Here is an 18,891-nt window from a genome sequence, read left to right on the forward strand (position 1 = left end):
GATTCTTGTTTAATCACATAGAGGAAAGAAAGGAAAGTTTTTTCCCCCTCCCCCATCCAGTCCCTTTTGCCATACCGAGTCTTGGCATATCTTCTCATGATAGCTTCTTGTTCCTCCGACTCGTCTTGTTTATCAGAGAACTCTTCTGTTAGCAGTCTTTACTCCCCTTCCTTCCTTGAAATATGTTGTCAGAGCTGCTCCAGGTCCCAGCTCACAGAGGACCAACGCCAGGTCGTCATTATATACAAAAGTCTTTATTGAAGTTCAGTTTCCATTTCAAAGCCGTAGCGCGCAGCTCTACGTCTTAAACCCTAGACCGCTGAAGCTCCGTCTGAATCTCCTCCCCTTCCACACCAGTTTAAGACTCTAGCCTTGCTCCACCTCTTCCTTAGCTCCTTCCTCCTCTGGGCCCTCCTGCCCGCTGGGGTCTCACCCTTTCTGGACTCTTCTGACGCTGAGTCCCCGGATTCACTCCCCACCTTCCGGCGGGCTTTAGGACCTGGTTCCCTATCCGGGCTACCTGCTGTGCCGCTCACCTGTACATTTGAACTTGGCGCGTGCGCCCAGTCGGCAACCTTCCTTTTGACCGTTCCCTCGCTCCCCGATGGAGGCGTGGTCAGCCCTAACTCATCTTCTCTCCCTCCTGGAGGAGACGCTGGCCCTGATACCTGGGATTCTTCCCCCCCCCCCACTACGCTCTGGTGGGGAAGCTGGTCCTGATCTCCAGCTGCTGCTCTGGGAGTCACCGCTGGCCCCTTGCTCCTGGCGCGTCCCCCCTGGGAGCCCCCTTGCCCTGGCCATCGGCGCCCCCTTCTGTGAATCTTCCGATTCGCTGGAGAGGCTCATGGAATCTCTCGGGCCACTGTCGTCTTCTCCTATGCTGCCCTCAGATTCTTCCCCTTCGCTCTCCATTTCCTGTGCTTCTGCTCCTGAGCCCCTGACATATGTGCATTCGCTTCTTCCTAATTATTCCTTTTGAAGTTCTTGCAGCTAGCGGTGCGTATTAGAGACAGCGTCCAGGAGCACCGAAATCCACAGAAGGGCATTCCGCCTAGTGCCCCCATCCCCACAAATTCGGGGTTGGTATAGGGCACAGCAGGCAAAGGCAGCCCCCCCCCCACAATCCTGGGGGGGGTAGGGAGGCTATTTACTCCCATCACAGCCTCCTAATTACCTCCTGTGGGTCGGAGAGATGTTATTGTCAGCCATCTTCTGATGCGCCCCTAGTGGCCCCCGGTAGCTTGTTTGCTTAGGGTTGGTTGAGCAAGCATAGGATGATTCACTTCTGTTCTAGACTGTACAAGCAAGTCAGCAAACAGGATGACCCAGGATACAATTTTAATGGTTGTTTGTGACTCTCGACCCCTAGCACTCTCTTTGCATATACATGAAACATTCATGATAACGTTGTCCCAAATTGTTCAGAAATGGGCAGCATTTTTACTCCCAGTGGCCACATGCAGCTGTGAGCAGACACAGGAGTGGGGGAGGGTGCTGTAGGTCAGTGATTAGTTCATAGTTTGTTGGCATCTTATACTTGTACAAATTACAGATACTGATTTTTCTGTTCATGCTGATAAAGGACCTTCCTTAGCCACAGTTTAAGGATTAATGAGGTTATGCTTGTAAAGTACACTGGGCACTTGAAAAGCACTGCGTAATTTGTTGTTGTTGTTGAAACGGCAATGATTTCTTTTTCTTAATTCTCTGTGTGGCCTATCTTATGTTACCGGCTTTCAGAACAACGAGTACGACCATCAACCTCCAGGTCAAACACTTGACAAGTCATTTCTGAAAGAAGCAGTAGCTATTTATAATTATGAGCCAAAAGGAAACTCTGATGTTCCTCTTGTGAGAAACAATAAATATTATGTTATGAACGATGAGGCTCCTGATTGGTGGCTCGTGAAGGATTTGGACGGGTAAGTTTTCTCTGCATTGTTTAGAGAGATTTCCTTATTACTGAGGTATAGTTTTCATATTCTGTTAGCCAATGTACTCAAAAGAATTCAAACAAAGAATTACCCCAGTTTAACAAACAACCCCACTGTGTTATTTTGTTAAAAGTTTGTCTAATGATCAATTTGGATGGTGCATGAACTGAGTATGTTTCCATGGACGGTTGATGGTCTTGGACTAGGTTCAAATCTCAGCCTAGAACTCCATGAGACTTTGGTTCATTCAAAGTCCTTCTCAGCTAATCCACCTCACAGGGTTTCTGTGAGGATAAAATGGGGAGAAACCATATGTATGCTGTCATACAAACAGCAAAGGTTATTTATGAATAACCATGATGAGTACTTGTGCATATGATATACCTACATCTACAACATGGGAAGTGCTTGTATAAGAATTGGAGTTCTCCGAGATTGGAAAAATTGCAAGTGCCAGAGAGGTTAGCTGGCTGTACATGCTTTGACTTGTGCAGTCTTATCAGCCAGTGGAGTAATCTGCTGTTATGCCAGAGTTTACATTGATTTTGTCCCAGCAGCAATGGGAAAAGCCCAATCATAATAAAGAGGTAATAAACCCACTTCCACAAAGACACTAGCAACATCATGACTATCCACCAACCACATTGCTGCCCCTGATCCCACATGGATGGAAGGCACCAATTATCATGCAGTACCAGCAGAAACACCATGGCAACTTCATGTCACCTGGTCCCTGTTTGTTTCATTTTATTGTGCATCGTCTTCCTTCCAAGTGCTTCATGTAGGTTTTAAAAAATAACTTTTTTTGTATTTTTCATTTGCAGAAATGAGGGCTTTGCACCCCGTGTCTATTTGAAGGAGGTATCCCAGGCCACTGAAAAACCAGGGTAAATCACTATCCATTTTGACTTCCATATTCTATGCTGAATATACCAAAGAGAGAATCCATATATTTATTCTGTGAAATCAGGAGTGACTAGGCTGTGCTCCCTCAGATTCAGTGAGGAACATAGGAAACAGCCTTATTCTGAGTCAGATTGTGGTCTTTTTGGCTCACTATCGCCTAGGTGTAGATTAATATCAGTGTTGCAGTTCTTCTGATAACCGGGCGAGTAAATGGAGAACTCATTGTGCCTTTTTTGCATTTGCAGAAGAAGTGTCGATACAGCTAAAGCGTCATCAACTGAAGAGGAGGAAAGCATTGTTAATAATGAGTGAGGCGGATATTGGGTGTGGTTGATCATTGCACAATGCATGCACAATGCATTAGTTTAAGTATTCAGTGCAGGAAGACCTTTACTACAGGATAGGCAAGCAGAGATATAAATGACCTGTCCTGCTGGCACTGATATACACACCACTACTGCTACTGCCAGCTTCTGTCTGTGCAAACATTATTACTGTTTGTTGTGTTTGCATCCCACTCTTCCTCCTCCATCTAAAGGGTTTCCAAATCTCCCATTACACCCATACACACCCCAGACCAGTCACAATCTTTTTAGGTGGTGCTAGAAAAACTGTCATTTTCCCATCTCATCTGAACATTTTCAACATGTAGATAGCAATACTCTGTTGTAAGGACTGCTGAGGCACTTTTCAGCAATTAGGAAGAAGTCTATTGTAAGGATATATGAGATAATGTCCGTGAAGCATTTGGGGTGGGGAGAAGCGATGTATACATATATTCTCTGTGGTGTGGGTGTGTTGCGGTACCAGCATTAAATAAATGTGGCAGCAATCATCCATGCTGCAGTAGTAATTGAAAATTCATTTTCAAAGGAGTTTAAGCCTTTAAAGGCTTCACAGAAATATTTACTTAGAAACTGCATGTAGCAGCCACTGCTTAGTAGATATGTGAGGGTTTTAAAAGTGAGTTTCAGAACTTTTTAACCTGTCCCATGGGATGCTTAACAACATGAACATATTCTTTAAGTGATTTTTCAGATAACCTTATTTCAAAATCATGGCATGCTCATTGCGCGGGATTGATTCTTCAATCCTCGTTCAAATAATGAAAGTGCTACTCCATAATAATGCAATTACAGAATAATTGTGTGCTGTGAATGTAATATGTTAGCAATTTCTTTTGTTGCAGTTGGTATGCTGGTAAACTCTCAAGGGCCCAGGCAGAACAACTGCTGCAGCAGAAGGTAGTGTTTAAAAATTCCTACACATTTATTAGGTTTATGCATTGCCTTTAGCTGCAAGCATTCGCTTCCTTCCTTTGAAATAGTGCAGGCTGGGAGTGTCAGAGAATTCAGTCAGAAACGGAAGTGGAAATTGCCGTTCTTCACATTTTTATCCCAGATCTGGAATGAAAATCAATCCAGTGAATACGATTTGTATTCACTCACAACATGTTTGTTTGTTTGTTTGTGTATATATATATATATATATATATATATATATAGCCTACAACCAATACGCCATTAATGACTTTCTTTATACAGAGTTTCAACATTTCCTTTACATCAAAGTGAATGGTATGGGAACAGTTATGTCATTGTTTACATTAAATCCATAGCATATGAAAAGAATGATTTATATTATGTTAAATAGCATACAGTGAGATGGATAATGTAGTATTTGGCAGAAACAGAACTTCAGCAGAACGGAAACATCACTGATTGTGCCAAAGTTGAGGTTGGAACTGAAATTGCTGCCTTCTTATATTGCTGCTGCTGCTGCTGTTATATTTTATACCCCACCTTTTCCCCTGATGATACTCAAGGCAGCTAGCGAGGGCCAGACTATACACACCCCATTTGTTGTGCAGCTTCACACTGCATAGCTAATTCTTCTGACGGCAGATGCAGAGAGGCCAGGCTAGATCAGGCTGTGCTCCCAATCAGAACCCCCATCACTGCCACACACCTGCCTGTTCCCAATGAGAGTAAAACAAGTCTATTTAATGGCCCTGACACTCCTGGAATTAGCAGACTGTAGTGGAAGAGATGCCAACTCAAAATATTCAGTTAGTGTTAACTTTAAAATTTGAGGGCATCAAGAGGGTGTTGAACACTCATGAGACAAGCAGCTGATTCCCCTCCTGCCTCTCCATTAATGGACCCCTGCGAATACCTGAAGAAAATGAACTCTTCCGCATAAACATTATAATTAGACCACAAACTGAATTCAGAGCAAATGTGTTTAGGATGGGTGGCTATGCTATTATTTCTTTTTCAGAGGGCTAAGATCTTTCCAGCCCTCCTCCCAATTAACATCTTTCATTCTGTGCCTACCCCCCTCAATATTTTTTTCCTGATGCAAATTAAGGAGTCATGGGACTCAGTTATACAGCTGCAAATAAAAGGCTTTAAGTGTGTTTTAAGTGCAAAATACAATGTGACACTAGATGGCGATGGTGAGCCTAATGGAAAATTCAGCGTATTTTTAAAAACGCTTTTTAAAAAAGCATTTTCAGAACTTTTTTTTATATGTGTGTAGGGTGAACAATGTACATAAGCATGTCATCTGCCTCTCAGTGTGTTGGTGATGTCCGTCCTTGCATATGGTTTGCTTGCACTGACCCTTGGTGATTGGCAAGGAGCTATACAAAAGCATAGTTTGATGCACTTTTAGAACATCTCTAATACAGCCGTACCTTGGTTCTCGAACGTAATCCGTTCCGGAAGTCTGTTTGACTCCTGAAATGTTCAAAAACCAAGGCGCTGCTTCCGGTTCGCTGCAGGAGCTTCCTGACGGAATCCCCATCAGACGTTCAGCTTCCGAAAAATGTTCAAAAACCGGAACACTTACTTTTGGGTTTTTGGCGTTCGGGAGCAAAAATGTATGAGTACCAAGGCGTTCGAGAACCAAGGTATGAGTATATATCAATGAAACAGGCCTCACATTTTGTGAAAAACTAACAGAGCATCCATCCTCTCAACTACTACAAAGGTTCTCTTCTGGTTTTTATTAAAAGGGGAAGGATGGGGCTTACATGGTTCGTAATTCCAGCCACGCAGGGAAATACACTGTATCTGTACTCAGCATGACTTGCAGGTAAGTAGGCGAGGTATATATAATATACCCCTCCAATATAATGTATACCTGATTTAATGTATTGGTCTTCCCTCAAATGTGAACCAAGCTGTACAGTTGCTTTTTCTGGATTCAGATTGCATCTGTGTTCATATATAATTCAAATTAAAGTGGCCCTATTCTGAAGGCTGGTTTCAGTGCTACCTGCTTGTCTATATTAAAGCTCATGGGGAAACGGGCAGAGAGAGTGGGAAGTGGAGAGAGAAATTAGGAGGTATGATAGGAACTGACAGCTTGTGGCAAATAAGTTAAAAGTTACACACATGAAAGGAGAAGAAATTACAGGAGATGAGCAGAAATACTTGGAGACACAGAAGGAAGGGGAAAATATAAAACAGATTGTGCTCTCTGCTTAGAGCCTTTGGATCAGCAAATTCTGCTAAAAGAAAAGAGGGGCTGAAGACTCAGCTATACAGCTGCGAATAGAACATTTAAAGTGTGTTTTATGTGTATTATACAAATGTGACACTAGATGGCGATGGTGAGCTAATGGCAAATTCAATATATATTTTTAAACTTTTTTTTTAAAAAAAGTATTCTCACAGGGCTTTTTTTATATATGTCTAGATTCAGCCCAGGTCATGATACCACCAGAACCAATGTCTAAACTTGAGGAAAGCTATAGAACTCTGCCCCAAGGGAATTGCTGTAGCAAATAATTTAGCTGTTACCAAAGGGATTAGTTATCAATAGTGAATGATGTCTGTAATAGCCAGGTGATTATGTCTAGCTCCATCTCTGTCTACCATCCCTTTGTGACTAGTGGGCCTCAATAATGTTTAGCCCTCCCAAGTGGGCTTTGAAAAACCCCTCCTCTAAGAGATTCCTCTCGTTTTCCTTATGCTAGCTGGAATGGTTTGTCTTCATTTTTTCCAGAGATAAAAAAGGAATCGTTAAACACTACCATGTCAATGTAAACAACAAAAAACAGTTTTACCTGGCTGAGAATTACTGTTTTGATTCAGTTCCTGAGCTTATTCATTATCATCAGCACAATTCAGCAGGTAAATCGCTTTATCATTTCATGATTTGCATTGTGTTCATGAATGTCAATTTCCCTATTGTGTGTGTTTGCTTTTCGTACAATCCTACCCATGTCTACTCTGTAGTAAGTTCCATTGTGTTCAATGGGTCTTACTCCCTGCTAGGTGTATTTGTGATTGTAGTCTAAGAGTGTGAGCTGGGAATTCCCAATCTTCATCTTACTTCATTCTCTGACCAGCTAGGTAGACTTATGCGCAAACCGCTCTCTCTTAGCCTCAGCTTCCTAAAGGCAATACTGGCAGTGCCTAAACATGTTTACTCAGAGGTAAGTCTCATTGTGTTCTGTGAAGCTCACTCCAAGGCAAACTGGGCATAGAATTGCAGCTTGAGAAGATTCTACTAAGGCTTACCATTGCTGGTCCTATCCTTGGGCAGTGCAATTGCTGCTTCTTGGCAGCTGATGTTGAATTTCAAGAAAGGACAGCAAATTGTTAATTATTTATTGGTTTTCTTTTATTATGGAAAGATCCTACATCTTCAAGTGCTGTGTAAATGATAAGGGGAGTGGGTGGCGCTGTGATCTAAACCACTGAGCCTCTTGGGCTTGTTGATCGGAAGGTCGGTGGTTCGAATCCATGACGAGGTGAGCTCCCATTGCTCTGTCCCAGCTTCTGCCAATCTAGCTGTTCAAAAGCATACCAGTGTGAGTAGATAAATAGGTACTGCTGTGGCTCAAAGGTAAATGGCATTTCCGTGCGCTCTGGCTTCTGTCACGGTGTTCTGTTGCACCAGAAGCAGTTTAGTCATGCTGACCACGTGACTTGGAAAGCTGTCTGTGGACAAACACCAGCTCCCTTGGTCTGAAGAGTGAGATGAGCACCACAACCCCATAGTCGCCTTTGACTGGACTTAACCATCCAGGGGTCCTTTCCCTTAATATCTATAAATGATAATAACTATTACAGATCCAGGCAAAAGTAGACAAAGAACATTAACTATATTTGACAACAGCTTTTGATTTCTCCAATTATCTGCATATTTTAGTCACAGTAAATATTTATCCCCCTTGGAAGTAGGTCATGCTTATTCCCATAAATCAGGGATCAGGAATCTGTGGCCTACCAGAGATTACTGGACCTCAGCTCCAACTAGTCCCAGTCAGCACTGCCAGTGGTCAGGGACGATGAAGTTGGGAGTCCAGCCCTACTTAGAAATGCCAGGGTTTGAACCTGGGACATTCTACATTCAAAGCAGATGCTCTCTACCACTGAGCTACAAAATGGATACCTCTTTAAGAGAAGTTGAGAAGACGTCAACAAAGGGGACAAACGTATTTCCATATCCAGGGTCTCATAACTGAGAAGACCCTGTTATGAGTTGCCATGGAGTGTGCCATGATTATAGACAGAACGATCAGCAGTGCCTCTCATGCAGATCTTAAGACACAGGTTCCCTTTCTCAGCAAACTTACCTTATTTGGTGAACTTAATTTCTAGGTATAGTTACAAGACTTCGACATGCAGTGTCCACGAAGGCAAACAAAGTTCCATCCACAGCACCTTTGGGAAAAGGTAGGGGAAAGCCTTTTTTGACTGTGGTAGGAAATTAGTAATAGTTTTTCCAGGAAACCCTTCTCCAACAGCAAAAAAACCCCACACCAAACAACAACAACATATATATGATCTAATATAACAACTCTTTCTATCAAACTTAGGCCCCTGGGAGCTAAAGCGTGAAGATATTGTCTTGCTGAAGGAAATAGGGAGTGGTCAGTTTGGAGTGGTGCAGGTGGGAAAGTGGAAAAAGAAATACGTTGCTGTTAAAATGATCAAGGAAGGGTCAATGTCTGAAGATGAATTCTTGGAAGAAGCTGAAACCATGATGTAAGCAAGGGTTTTCCCTAAGTGACACTAAGTCCATATGTGCCTACCCGTACTTAGGAACTGCAGTAGAGATCCTTCTGACAGTATCAGCCCTGTCTGAGGCAATGCAGGTGGCAGCCACAGTGAGGGCCTTCTCAGTGGTGGCTCCTGTTCTCTCCATCGAATTCCTATTTTGTTGTCATTTTGGCACCAGGCAAAGAGCGCCCTGTTCTTCCAAGCCTTTCAGCCTTAATGTGAGCCCTGCTTATTGTATTGATCCGGCTTTTGAGATCTTGAAGCCTTTTAGTTTTTGTCTTCTGTATTTTAAGATTTTTCCTCCGCTTCCTTTTATGTAAACTGCCTTCGGAACCTTTGTTGAACGGTGATAAAAAACATTTGCAAGAAATCAATAAACGAAAGGGACAGGCAATATGCAGCTCTCGGGGGCTTAATCTCTGGGTTATGGGTTCGAGTCCCATGTTACACAAAACATTACTGCAGTGCAGGGCATTGGATTAGATCACCTTCTTGGCCCTTCCAACTCTAAAATTATGTGATTCGCTGTGGTCTAAACCACAGAGCCTAGGGCTTGCTGATCAGAAGGTCGGCGGTTCGAAAGCACGTCAAAGTGCAAGTAGATAAATAGGTACCGCTCCGGTTGGAAGGTAAACGGCATTTCCGTGAGCTGCTCTGGTCCTCCAGAAGCTCTTAGTCATGCTGGCCACATGACCCGGAAGCTGTTCGCTGGCTCCCTTGGCCAATAAGGCGAGATGAGCACTGCAACCCCAGAGTCGTCTGCGACTGGACCTAACGGTCAGGGGTCCCTTTACATAACTAAGATAACCATAGGTTTTCTCTGCCTTATCAATGCCTTTAATAGGAAGAAGCATTTTTGTCAGTTATTTATACTATTGTTTGATTAGTGTTTCTTTAGATGAGAAACATTTGTGATGCATATGAATGGATGTTCTGGCCAATATGGGTTATATTTGCACTGCAATCCCTATTGAAGCACTAGCCATGTCAAGCCTTCCTTGACTATATTTTTGATCCAACTAGTATTGCTCAGCCGTTACACTGTGTTATTAATTATTATGTCTTTATGTAGCTTCGGGGGGACGGGGACTGAGAATAGAAATAATTGCATGGGTTTCTGGAGGTGCATGCCAGTGCCCCGTGTATGTTTATATAAGTGTTAAAATCCAGTACTTCGTTTTAGGAAACTGAATCACCCCAAACTTGTTAAATTGTATGGTGTTTGCACAAAGACCTATCCCATCTACATAGTGGCTGAATACATGGCTAATGGCTGCTTGCTTAGTTACTTAAAAGCCCATGGCAAAGAGCTGCATCCCTTTCAACTGATGGAGATGTGCTACCATGTTTGTGAAGCAATGGCTTTCCTTGAGGAACATCAGTTCATACACCGAGATTTGGTAAGTTCTTGGAAAGCAGAACTTGGAATGGGTGTGGATTTTTTTGTTTTTTAACAACCTTTGGTTGTTTTGGGGGTGGGGGGTGATTTAGGAGATTCAGAGCACTGATCAGCATCACATCTGTTTCTAAGCTGATTTTGTTTTTTGTGCTCTCTGCAAAGGCTGCTAGAAATTGCCTGGTTGATACTGATCTTACAGTGAAGGTGTCCGACTTTGGAATGACAAGGTAAGTCTCAATCTTTAGCGTCAATGGGGGGAAATATTATAATATTATAATTAAAAAATGGCAGCTCTCATGAGAACCTAAGAGGCACCACATTTTCCTTCTCAAATAATCTGGAACTAAACTGCAGTCAAGTCTTTCTGTGTTAAGAAACTCATGGCCGGGCTGCTAAGATCAGAGTTGCGTTACTGCTACCAGAATCGCAGACAGCAGCTAAATCAAGGTTTTGAGGTTGTTTGTTTGTTTTAAAAGAAGCTGCTTTCTCCACTGCTTCTTGAAGTAAGGGAGTGTTTAGTGCACAACCCCCTCAGGATTTTGTTTTTTTGTCTGTCTTCATACAGAGATTGCCTGAACAATGTTTTGGCAATTCTCATCCCACTCCTGGCTTATGTATCAAAATATGGATTGAATCTTCTTAAAATATTAATAAAATTTTAAATACTATTTTTTTAAAATAGAAACGTCTCTGCTTCATAGTGAGCTCTAAATTATTGGGGGGCGAGGCGGGGGTGGGGGAGAAATTTGTTCATCCATAAACTAGCCTCAAGCTAGTGGTTATCTAAGGATCTTGGGAAGTTTTCATATTGATATTGCTTATAAGAAACATACCGTATTTTTCGCCCTATAGGACAGACTTTTTTCCCTCCAAAAATGAAGGAGAAATGTGTGTGAGTCCTATGGGGCGAATGCAGGCTTTCGCTGAAGCCTGGAGAGCAAGGGGAGTCGGTGCGCACCGACCCCTCTCGCTCTCCAGGCTTCAGGAAGCTATCCGCTAGCCGTGGGAGACCCAGCTCTCCCATGGCTAGCGGAGAGCTTGCCTGCACCCAGAAGCTTGGGGTGCGCTGAGCTCAGCATGCCCCAAGCTTCGGGCTTTGCGCAGCTAGCGGATAGCGGATAGCAACCTGTTCTGGGGGCTGGGGTCGGGGGAAGCTCGGGCTTCCCCCGCCCCAGCCCTGCACCTGAGGGGGGATTTTTTTTCTTTATTTCCCCCCCAAAAAAACTAGGTGCGTCCTATGGGCCGGTGCGTCCTATGGGGCGAAAAATACGGTACTTTACATTTGCCAGAAGGTTGTTGTGAATTTTCAGTGCACATTCCATGTCCAAACCAGCTTCTACAAAAAATGGATAGATGGGTGATTTGATAACCAATATTTTGATATTTGTATTACTGGGTTGTAGCCAGCTCAGTTTTACTCAGAGTGAACCTATTGACATGAATAGATCTAAGTTAGGTATGGGTTAGTTATAGGCCTGTCATTGGGTACAACCATCTGGGTAAACCTCTCAGCAGAGCAGGTTCAACTGAGGTGTCACTCGGATACATCCTTCATTTTGTTCCGTGAAGCCTAAACAGTGAATCTTGCCTTATAGATATGTGCTTGATGACCAGTATGTGAGTTCTTTAGGAACTAAATTTCCCGTGAAGTGGTCAGCACCAGAGGTTTTTCATTATACCAAGTTCAGCAGCAAATCGGATGTGTGGGCCTTTGGTGAGTATGTAATGCAACTATTGAAAATGCTACATGAAGTGAAGAAAAGCCCTTAGATGTTGTTTATCTAAATAAATGGATGGACCTGCGACTGATCAGGCACAGAGTGATGATATAATGCACCCTAAGGAATTCTTCTAGTGAAACCAATAGGACTTGTGCAAGACACATCCCTGTTGGATTATGCCCAGATTGTGAATGTCTGTATTGTATGGACTTTCTTTGCCATATAGGAAATATAGTTCCAAATGCATGGACAGCTCTGTGTTCTCTTTCTTTTTCTCTCCAGCTTGGCATTATTTCCTAATTAAATAGCTCAATGTCCCAAAGCAATTAAAACGTGGATGTTAACACACTTTTGGAAATTCAGCAGTCTTTAAAAAATATGCAGTCAGATAGATGATCAAATCTAGATAACGCTTCTGCCGAGCCATAGCAGCACTAAACAAAAAGCAGAGGAAAGGATACTTCTCAGGAGTGGCAGCAACTAGTACAAGGATGCTGTTTATCAGTTGCCGATTTGTACTGTGCCACATCTTTCCACATCCTGCCCATTTGGACCAGCTGCCAGCATTTGGACCAGCTGCCAGCAGTTCACACAGAGACTGACATGCTCCTTTTTTTGGCTTGTGGATATTTCAAGTGCACTTTAAAAAAAAAAAGGTAGCTGTGAAGTCAAAGAGAAGTAGCTTGGTAGCACAAAAAATGCATGACGGAACGAGAACAAGTTATAAACACTTAAATTAGCGAGAGAGGCTGTGGGTTTTTAAACAGCAGAGGCAATTCAGTATACAGCTGGTCTTTCATCATATTTTTACTGTGAAATAGCTTTGGGATATTTTATGAGAAACGATTCATGAATGGAATGAAATAATTAATGGGCATCTTATGCAGAATATGATGCTCCTATATTGAGAAATAACTGTCACACAAATAAGGATGCTTCCAGGCTGTTGCTATTTGGGGGTGGGATTCATTCTCACACCTTGCAAATTCATGTTGCATAATTGAAATTGATTGAATGGTCTTGCGTAACCAAAATACGTCATTCTGCAATAAGGAAAGTGATGGGGGAAACGCAGTGAAAAGTGGGAGATGATGATAGCCTGATGCCTCATCATCTAACATCCCTGCAAACAAATTGGAATGGAACCTCAACAAACAGCAGACGTCTTCTTAACCTGCCTGCAAACTTAGTGCCAACAAATCCACATGAATGCTCAATAAACAGATGGCCCGGAAGCAACCTTTTTTATTTTTTAATGTCCTTCTGGGTTTTATGTACCATTATAATACCTTGTTTTCCTCCACTCTGTGGACATGTCTACAGGAATTTTAATGTGGGAGGTGTTCACTCTGGGGAAGCAACCCTATGAGCAGTATGACAATATGCAAGTGATCGAAAAGATTTGCCTTGGCTATCGGCTTTATCGCCCGCAGTTGGCTTCCCAGGCAATCTATCAAATAATGTACAGCTGCTGGAATGAGGTATGTGCCCTAGTTCACTTGAGGCATGAAAAAGAAAAGTGATTTTACCCCCTTCACCTTTCTCTGCTGTCTTTTGCAGCTGTAGGCCTCTGGTTGCGCCTGGACCTTCTCTTGTTAGTAAAGGCTCACTTATTATTTTAATGGGAGAGGACAAACTCCACACAAGCACAGAACTTATCACTCCATTGTAGTGAGAAGACTGAGTGTGTAGGAGTCCCACGTGTGTGCAGTGGTTTGGACTAAGGTGCCTGACTTTAAATGATAATACATCAGAACTGAACGGAATCTTGAATGATTATGGTTTTCATAAAAGCATTATTTTGTCAAAGGATTTGCTTAAATTAATAAGAGAAGCATTACCTTCCCTGTAAAGCACACAAACACACACACACACACACACACACACACACACACACACACAAGCTTCTTTGACTTTTTAAACAGGAAGGCTGTGATGTAGAAAAATAAAGCTGTAGTCCTGTTTTTGTAGCCTAGGACGCCTACAAAAAAGTAAATATGTTTGTGTACCTCTTTTGATTTAGTCCACCTTATTCTTAAGTGCATCAGTAGCTGTGTACCCTTCATTTCACACCTGACTTCATTTTTTAAAAAAAGGTTTAACACCGCTCAAAAAGTTTATGAGTGTGTGGTACTGCTATAGGCACTATTTATAGGTACTGATCCAAAAATACACTACATGTTTTATTATTATGGCACCTGGATTTAGGTACTGTTCAGACTGGTCACATTTGTGGTGGGCATTGAAGATGGTTCAGGTTCAGAAGGCATGTAAAACAACCCAGGTTTCATCCCCGATACCCTCTTAGATGAAGGCTCTCTTCATCTTGGATTGGGAAGACCTCTGCCTAAGACCTTGGAGACCCATTCTCAGAGTACACAATACTGGGCTAGATAGACCAATGCTATGATGATGAGCAAGGAACATCACGTGCTCAAAGAGGAGCTTGTTTGACAAAAGTTTCCAAAGACGAAACAATAAATGAAATGTAGATGACCTTCCCAAGTTCTTCATGCTATGGCACAGAATGTTCCCCACATATTAAGGTTCTTACTAGCCAAGGCCTTGCGATGGGTGGTGGAAGAGGAGCTGCTTTTGGTCCCCCAGTGGGTGTGACTCATGGGGTGGTGATATAAGGCAAGGCCTTCTTGGTGATGGTGATGCCCCAGTTATGTCCATGGCTTTGTTACACAGCTAGAGATCTTTTACTCCAATTTCTTCTGCTTGCTGTACTGTGTTTTATTGTATGTTTGTTTTAATTATTGTTACATGTTGATTTTGTGTGTTTTGTATTTGTTAATCCTGTTGGGCTTCTTCAGGAGGAAGTGCAGATGATGATGATGACGACGATGATGATGATAGTAGTAGTAGTAATAATAATAATAATAATAATGGCCACCAATCAATGGCAAGCGCTGAGTTGGTTGGTTTCTCCTTTTCATACAGCTGCCTGAGAAACGTCCCACATTTTGCCACCTGCTTTCTCTCATTGAACCACACAGAGAAGATGACAAGCACTGAAGGATTGTCCAGCCTTTTCTTTTGTGAGCCCTTGCGCTAATGCCATCTCTAAAATCTGCTTTGGAAACTCTTACCCCAATGATTTATTAAACCAGTGAAACGGCTAAAAGATGAATAAAAGAAATGGCATGAGAAACACATATTGAATTTTTATTTAAATATTCATGGGTTGCTTTTCTTCTTCAGATTACAGCTTTGTTATCAGTTCTAAAGGCTGCTGAGGATCTGTAGTAGAATGCAGTTGGCATATAGCAGTAGAGATGGGAAGGCTGGGGAAAAAACTGGAAAAATTGAAAAAACAACAACAGTCCCGAGTCCGTGCCCCCCCCCCCCCGTTTTTCCCCCAAATCAGTTTTTCCCGGAAAAATTGAAAATAATAGTTTGATATAGTTTGAATATTCCACACACTTTTTTCCCATTTTTTCCAGGGGGGAAACGGGTTTGGGGAAAAACGTGGGAAAACCTGGTTTTTCCCGCGGGGGGGGGGGGGGTTCCAGGCCTTCCCATCTCTAAATAGCAGTAACATTTAGTTAGAAACATCTGCTTGTGCACAACAATCAGATTATTGTATCATGAATCTATTACTCCTGATCTATACAGTTTTGCAATGGTTACCCAAGATGTGAGATAATCTTAGAAAAATCTTTACCGGTGTTCTTTTGGACTTTTTCATACCCATGTCTCTAGTTAAGCTAAAACCAAATCTCTGCAGCTGTGGAAATTAGAATAAAAGGAAAACAGTTCTTACAATTGGATTTAAAATAAAAATAAAAATAAGTGCTTCAAGGTTAACACATAACTGGCTCCAATGGCTTTTATAAAAACAAAAGACGTTTCAAGCTTGCTACCTGGTTGACTGTCTTATACCGACATCCACTATATCAGCATTTGGTTTGGATAAAAACTCATGAAAGACTGTTGAAAACAAGAGATTAGAATGGAGATATACCTAGATGCACCTAAATGAATGACAGGTTCTCAGCAATATTTCAAGATGTTTCCCCCTGTTTTGCAACCATGCCCATAAGGGTTCCTTGCTGGGGCAAATGGCCACTCCCAGTGAGGGGCAGGGAGATTATCATCAGGGGAAAGGGCATGCGCTGTTATTTTTGCAAACATCTGAAGAGACAAGACATCTAATTACAGATTGACTGTCTTCCATAGCTGGGCCCTGATAACTTATGTGTGTGGCTGTTTTGCCTGGATCAAGAATCCTGCCCTTCTGGGTTTCTAGGACTGGATTTCAGGATGTCGCACTCAGATATCCTGGAGCAAGAGCCACGTGTAATGCTGAAGAGGTGGTTGGTATTATAAGCATTGAGGGTGCCTATTACTTTGTTGGAGGGGCTGAGTAGCTCATTTGTCCATTGGGCCTAGAAGGGTAGGTCTCTGGTTCATGCCTTCTCTGCTGAAAACAGGTGATTGATTCTGCCTAAATGTGAACACCAGCAATCAGTTCTGCACTAGCTGCTCAGATGTGCTCTGTCCATCTGCTTCTGCATACACAGAGCCTTTATATTTTTTTAAACACAATCCGAAGCAATACAGTTCCGTGTGTTGTATTGCTGGCATTGACACACAGTGATAAATAAGACATATATTAGCTTTTCTGGTTTCCTTCTTAGAATGCTGTTTCAGATCCAAATGCGTGATTGTCTTTTCCAACTTCTTCATATGGATTGACTGCTGCAGTTTGGACTAACTGGTTTTCTGCTACTCTTCTGCGAATTAAGAAAAATTATTTTTGAGTTTCAACTATAAAAGCCGTGAACATGTGCACACACAACAAAGGGGAAACTTTTACTAGAGAAAAAGCAATGTTATACTTAATATGAGCTGTATATATATTCTGACAAGCACCTACGTTCAATAGGCTGATTCAATTCACTAACAGGGACTGAAAACAATAGAATTTTCAGTTTGCAGATTTGGGTCAAAACTTGGTTCCTTTATATTTTCCCAGCTCTTACATCAGGGATGGCCAATGTGCTCCACTGTAAATACTGTGGACTCAACTCCCATTCGCCTTTGCCAGTATAGCCAGTTATCATAAATGATGGGTAAAAGGTAAAGGGACCCCTGACCATTAGGTCCAGTTGTGGCCGACTCTGGGGTTGCAGCGCTCATCTCGCTTTATTAGCTGAGGGAGCCGGCGTTTGTCCACAGACAGCTTCCGGGTCATGTGGCCAGCATGACTAAGCTGCTTCTGGTGAACCAGAGCAGCGCACAGAAACGCCGTTTACCTTCCCGCCGGAGCGGTACCTATTTATCTACTTGCACTTTGATATGCTTTCGAACTGCTAGGTTGGCAGGAGCAGGACCGAGCAACGGGAGCTCACCCGTTGTCCATTGGGCCTGGTCGCGGAGATTCAAACCGCTGACCTTCTGATCAGCAAGTCCTAGGCTCTGTGGTTTAACCCACAGTGCCACCCGTATAAATGATGGGAGTTGATGGTAAATAACATCCAGAGGGCACACAAAAGAGAGGTGCAGAACAGAGTTATTTTGTACAGTGTAAGAGAGATGCACTGCCTATAAAACATCACTTACTTTCTTCGGTTCCTCTGCCCTGTGATGATCAAGGTGATAACTCCAACCACTACAAGACCCATGATGACTCCAAAAATTATAAGCCATATGGTGACTGGGGGTTCGTAAGGTGTTGCCAGTGTTGGAGGAATACCAACAAATTCCAGAGTTTGGTCATCCAGTTGGAAAGCTTCATTGATGCGTCCTCGAGACAATCTGCCAAATAAAGGGGTGGGTGGGAATCTAATTACAGTGTAAACAAGGATTCACCTTAAAAATATTTCCTGTCTCTCTACTAAAATGTGAAGCTGGTCTGATGTGAGAAAGCATGCAACATGTAAAAGAAAAAAAGGAAAGGTGAAAAAAATGGCTTAAATGTTTACATATTTCTAGTGTCGTTCTTATCCTCTTCACTATTGTCTCTTGGTTTTCTGCAATTGACTGCAAAGTTGACTGCAATTTCCCCACTTTCAACTGGTTTATTTAGTTAGATCATGCTCTGACATTATGTTTGAATCCAAGGGTGCCTGCCAATCCGGTATTTGAAATTGCAGGTGGAAGCTGATTTAAAAGCTGAATTTGTATTAACTATGGTTTTTCATTTCTACTGAATTCATGGGAAATTGACAAACCATGTTTGCTTACACTTATTTCTACTGGGTTTATTTAACAATATAGAAGTAAGCCTTACTGAGTTCAGTGGAACTTATTTCCAGATAAGTGAATGTAGGATTGAAGCCAGGCATATATTGCAAGTCCCCCCCCCCCATATCCCCAATATTCCAGCTTTTACACTCTCGCTTCTTCCATTTCACTTGCAAGCTAATTCCTTGCAATGCAAAAATTTCACCTGATTGCGGCTTCCACTTGAGATTTGGGAACAAAGTCTGTGACATTAGTGCCATTACTGGGCATGCTGACAGTAAAAACGAAGGAGATTCGTGGTGTCACATCACCTACATGGACATTTGTTGATCTGATGGGGAGAAAAATGTATTTACTACAAGAATTACAAGCTTGAAAAAACCATGCAGATATTTCTGAATATGCTGCCCTAGAGATCTCCATATTTGTCATTGGAATATATTGATTGTACACATAGATTACCTAATGGTTTCATATACACAGATAACTTAGGCAAATTATTCAATTAGCCATCAACCCAAACATACATCTTCCACCTGAGAAGTGTCCAACTTAAGTCACATTTTATACAGCTACGAGATCTTAGCAAGACAAAAGTCACTGGTTTAAAACTCTCATTGCATGTGGCAAAACGTTTTACAAAATCTATGCAGTTAAATTGGTGTGGGGTTTTTTAATGTGCACAATGTATTGATATACCATTTTAAGGGTCTTCC

The 18,891-nt window shown here is 42.3% G+C and overlaps 2 protein-coding genes across 3 annotated transcripts in view; one reads left to right on the forward strand and one right to left on the reverse strand.

Annotated features, from left to right (window-relative positions):
- BMX (BMX non-receptor tyrosine kinase) overlaps positions 1-15,137 on the forward strand; it is a 24,394-nt gene extending 9,257 nt beyond the window's left edge. For both annotated transcript variants that reach the window (XM_083734373.1, XM_083734372.1), the window contains exons 7-19: positions 1,741-1,922; positions 2,759-2,821; positions 3,086-3,148; positions 4,030-4,084; positions 5,860-5,939; positions 6,855-6,982; positions 8,459-8,533; positions 8,677-8,845; positions 10,044-10,260; positions 10,422-10,486; positions 11,855-11,973; positions 13,304-13,461; positions 14,927-15,137. In XM_083734373.1, the coding sequence (XP_083590499.1) occupies positions 1,741-1,922; positions 2,759-2,821; positions 3,086-3,148; positions 4,030-4,084; positions 5,860-5,939; positions 6,855-6,982; positions 8,459-8,533; positions 8,677-8,845; positions 10,044-10,260; positions 10,422-10,486; positions 11,855-11,973; positions 13,304-13,461; positions 14,927-15,001 (1,449 nt within the window). In that variant the 3' untranslated portion in view covers positions 15,002-15,137. The remainder of the gene's footprint in view (positions 1-1,740; positions 1,923-2,758; positions 2,822-3,085; positions 3,149-4,029; positions 4,085-5,859; positions 5,940-6,854; positions 6,983-8,458; positions 8,534-8,676; positions 8,846-10,043; positions 10,261-10,421; positions 10,487-11,854; positions 11,974-13,303; positions 13,462-14,926) is intronic.
- Positions 15,126-18,891, reverse strand: part of ACE2 (angiotensin converting enzyme 2) — a 22,477-nt gene continuing 18,711 nt past the window's right edge. The window contains exons 16-18 of the mRNA XM_083734274.1: positions 18,381-18,506; positions 17,552-17,746; positions 15,126-16,722 (exon numbers count right to left, since the gene is read on the reverse strand). Coding sequence (XP_083590400.1) covers positions 16,623-16,722; positions 17,552-17,746; positions 18,381-18,506 — 421 coding nt within the window. The 3' untranslated portion in view covers positions 15,126-16,622. The remainder of the gene's footprint in view (positions 16,723-17,551; positions 17,747-18,380; positions 18,507-18,891) is intronic.

The sequence above is a fragment of the Podarcis gaigeae genome (assembly GCF_964106915.1).
Source record: "Podarcis gaigeae genome assembly, chromosome: 4".
Lineage (NCBI taxonomy): Eukaryota > Metazoa > Chordata > Lepidosauria > Squamata > Lacertidae > Podarcis > Podarcis gaigeae.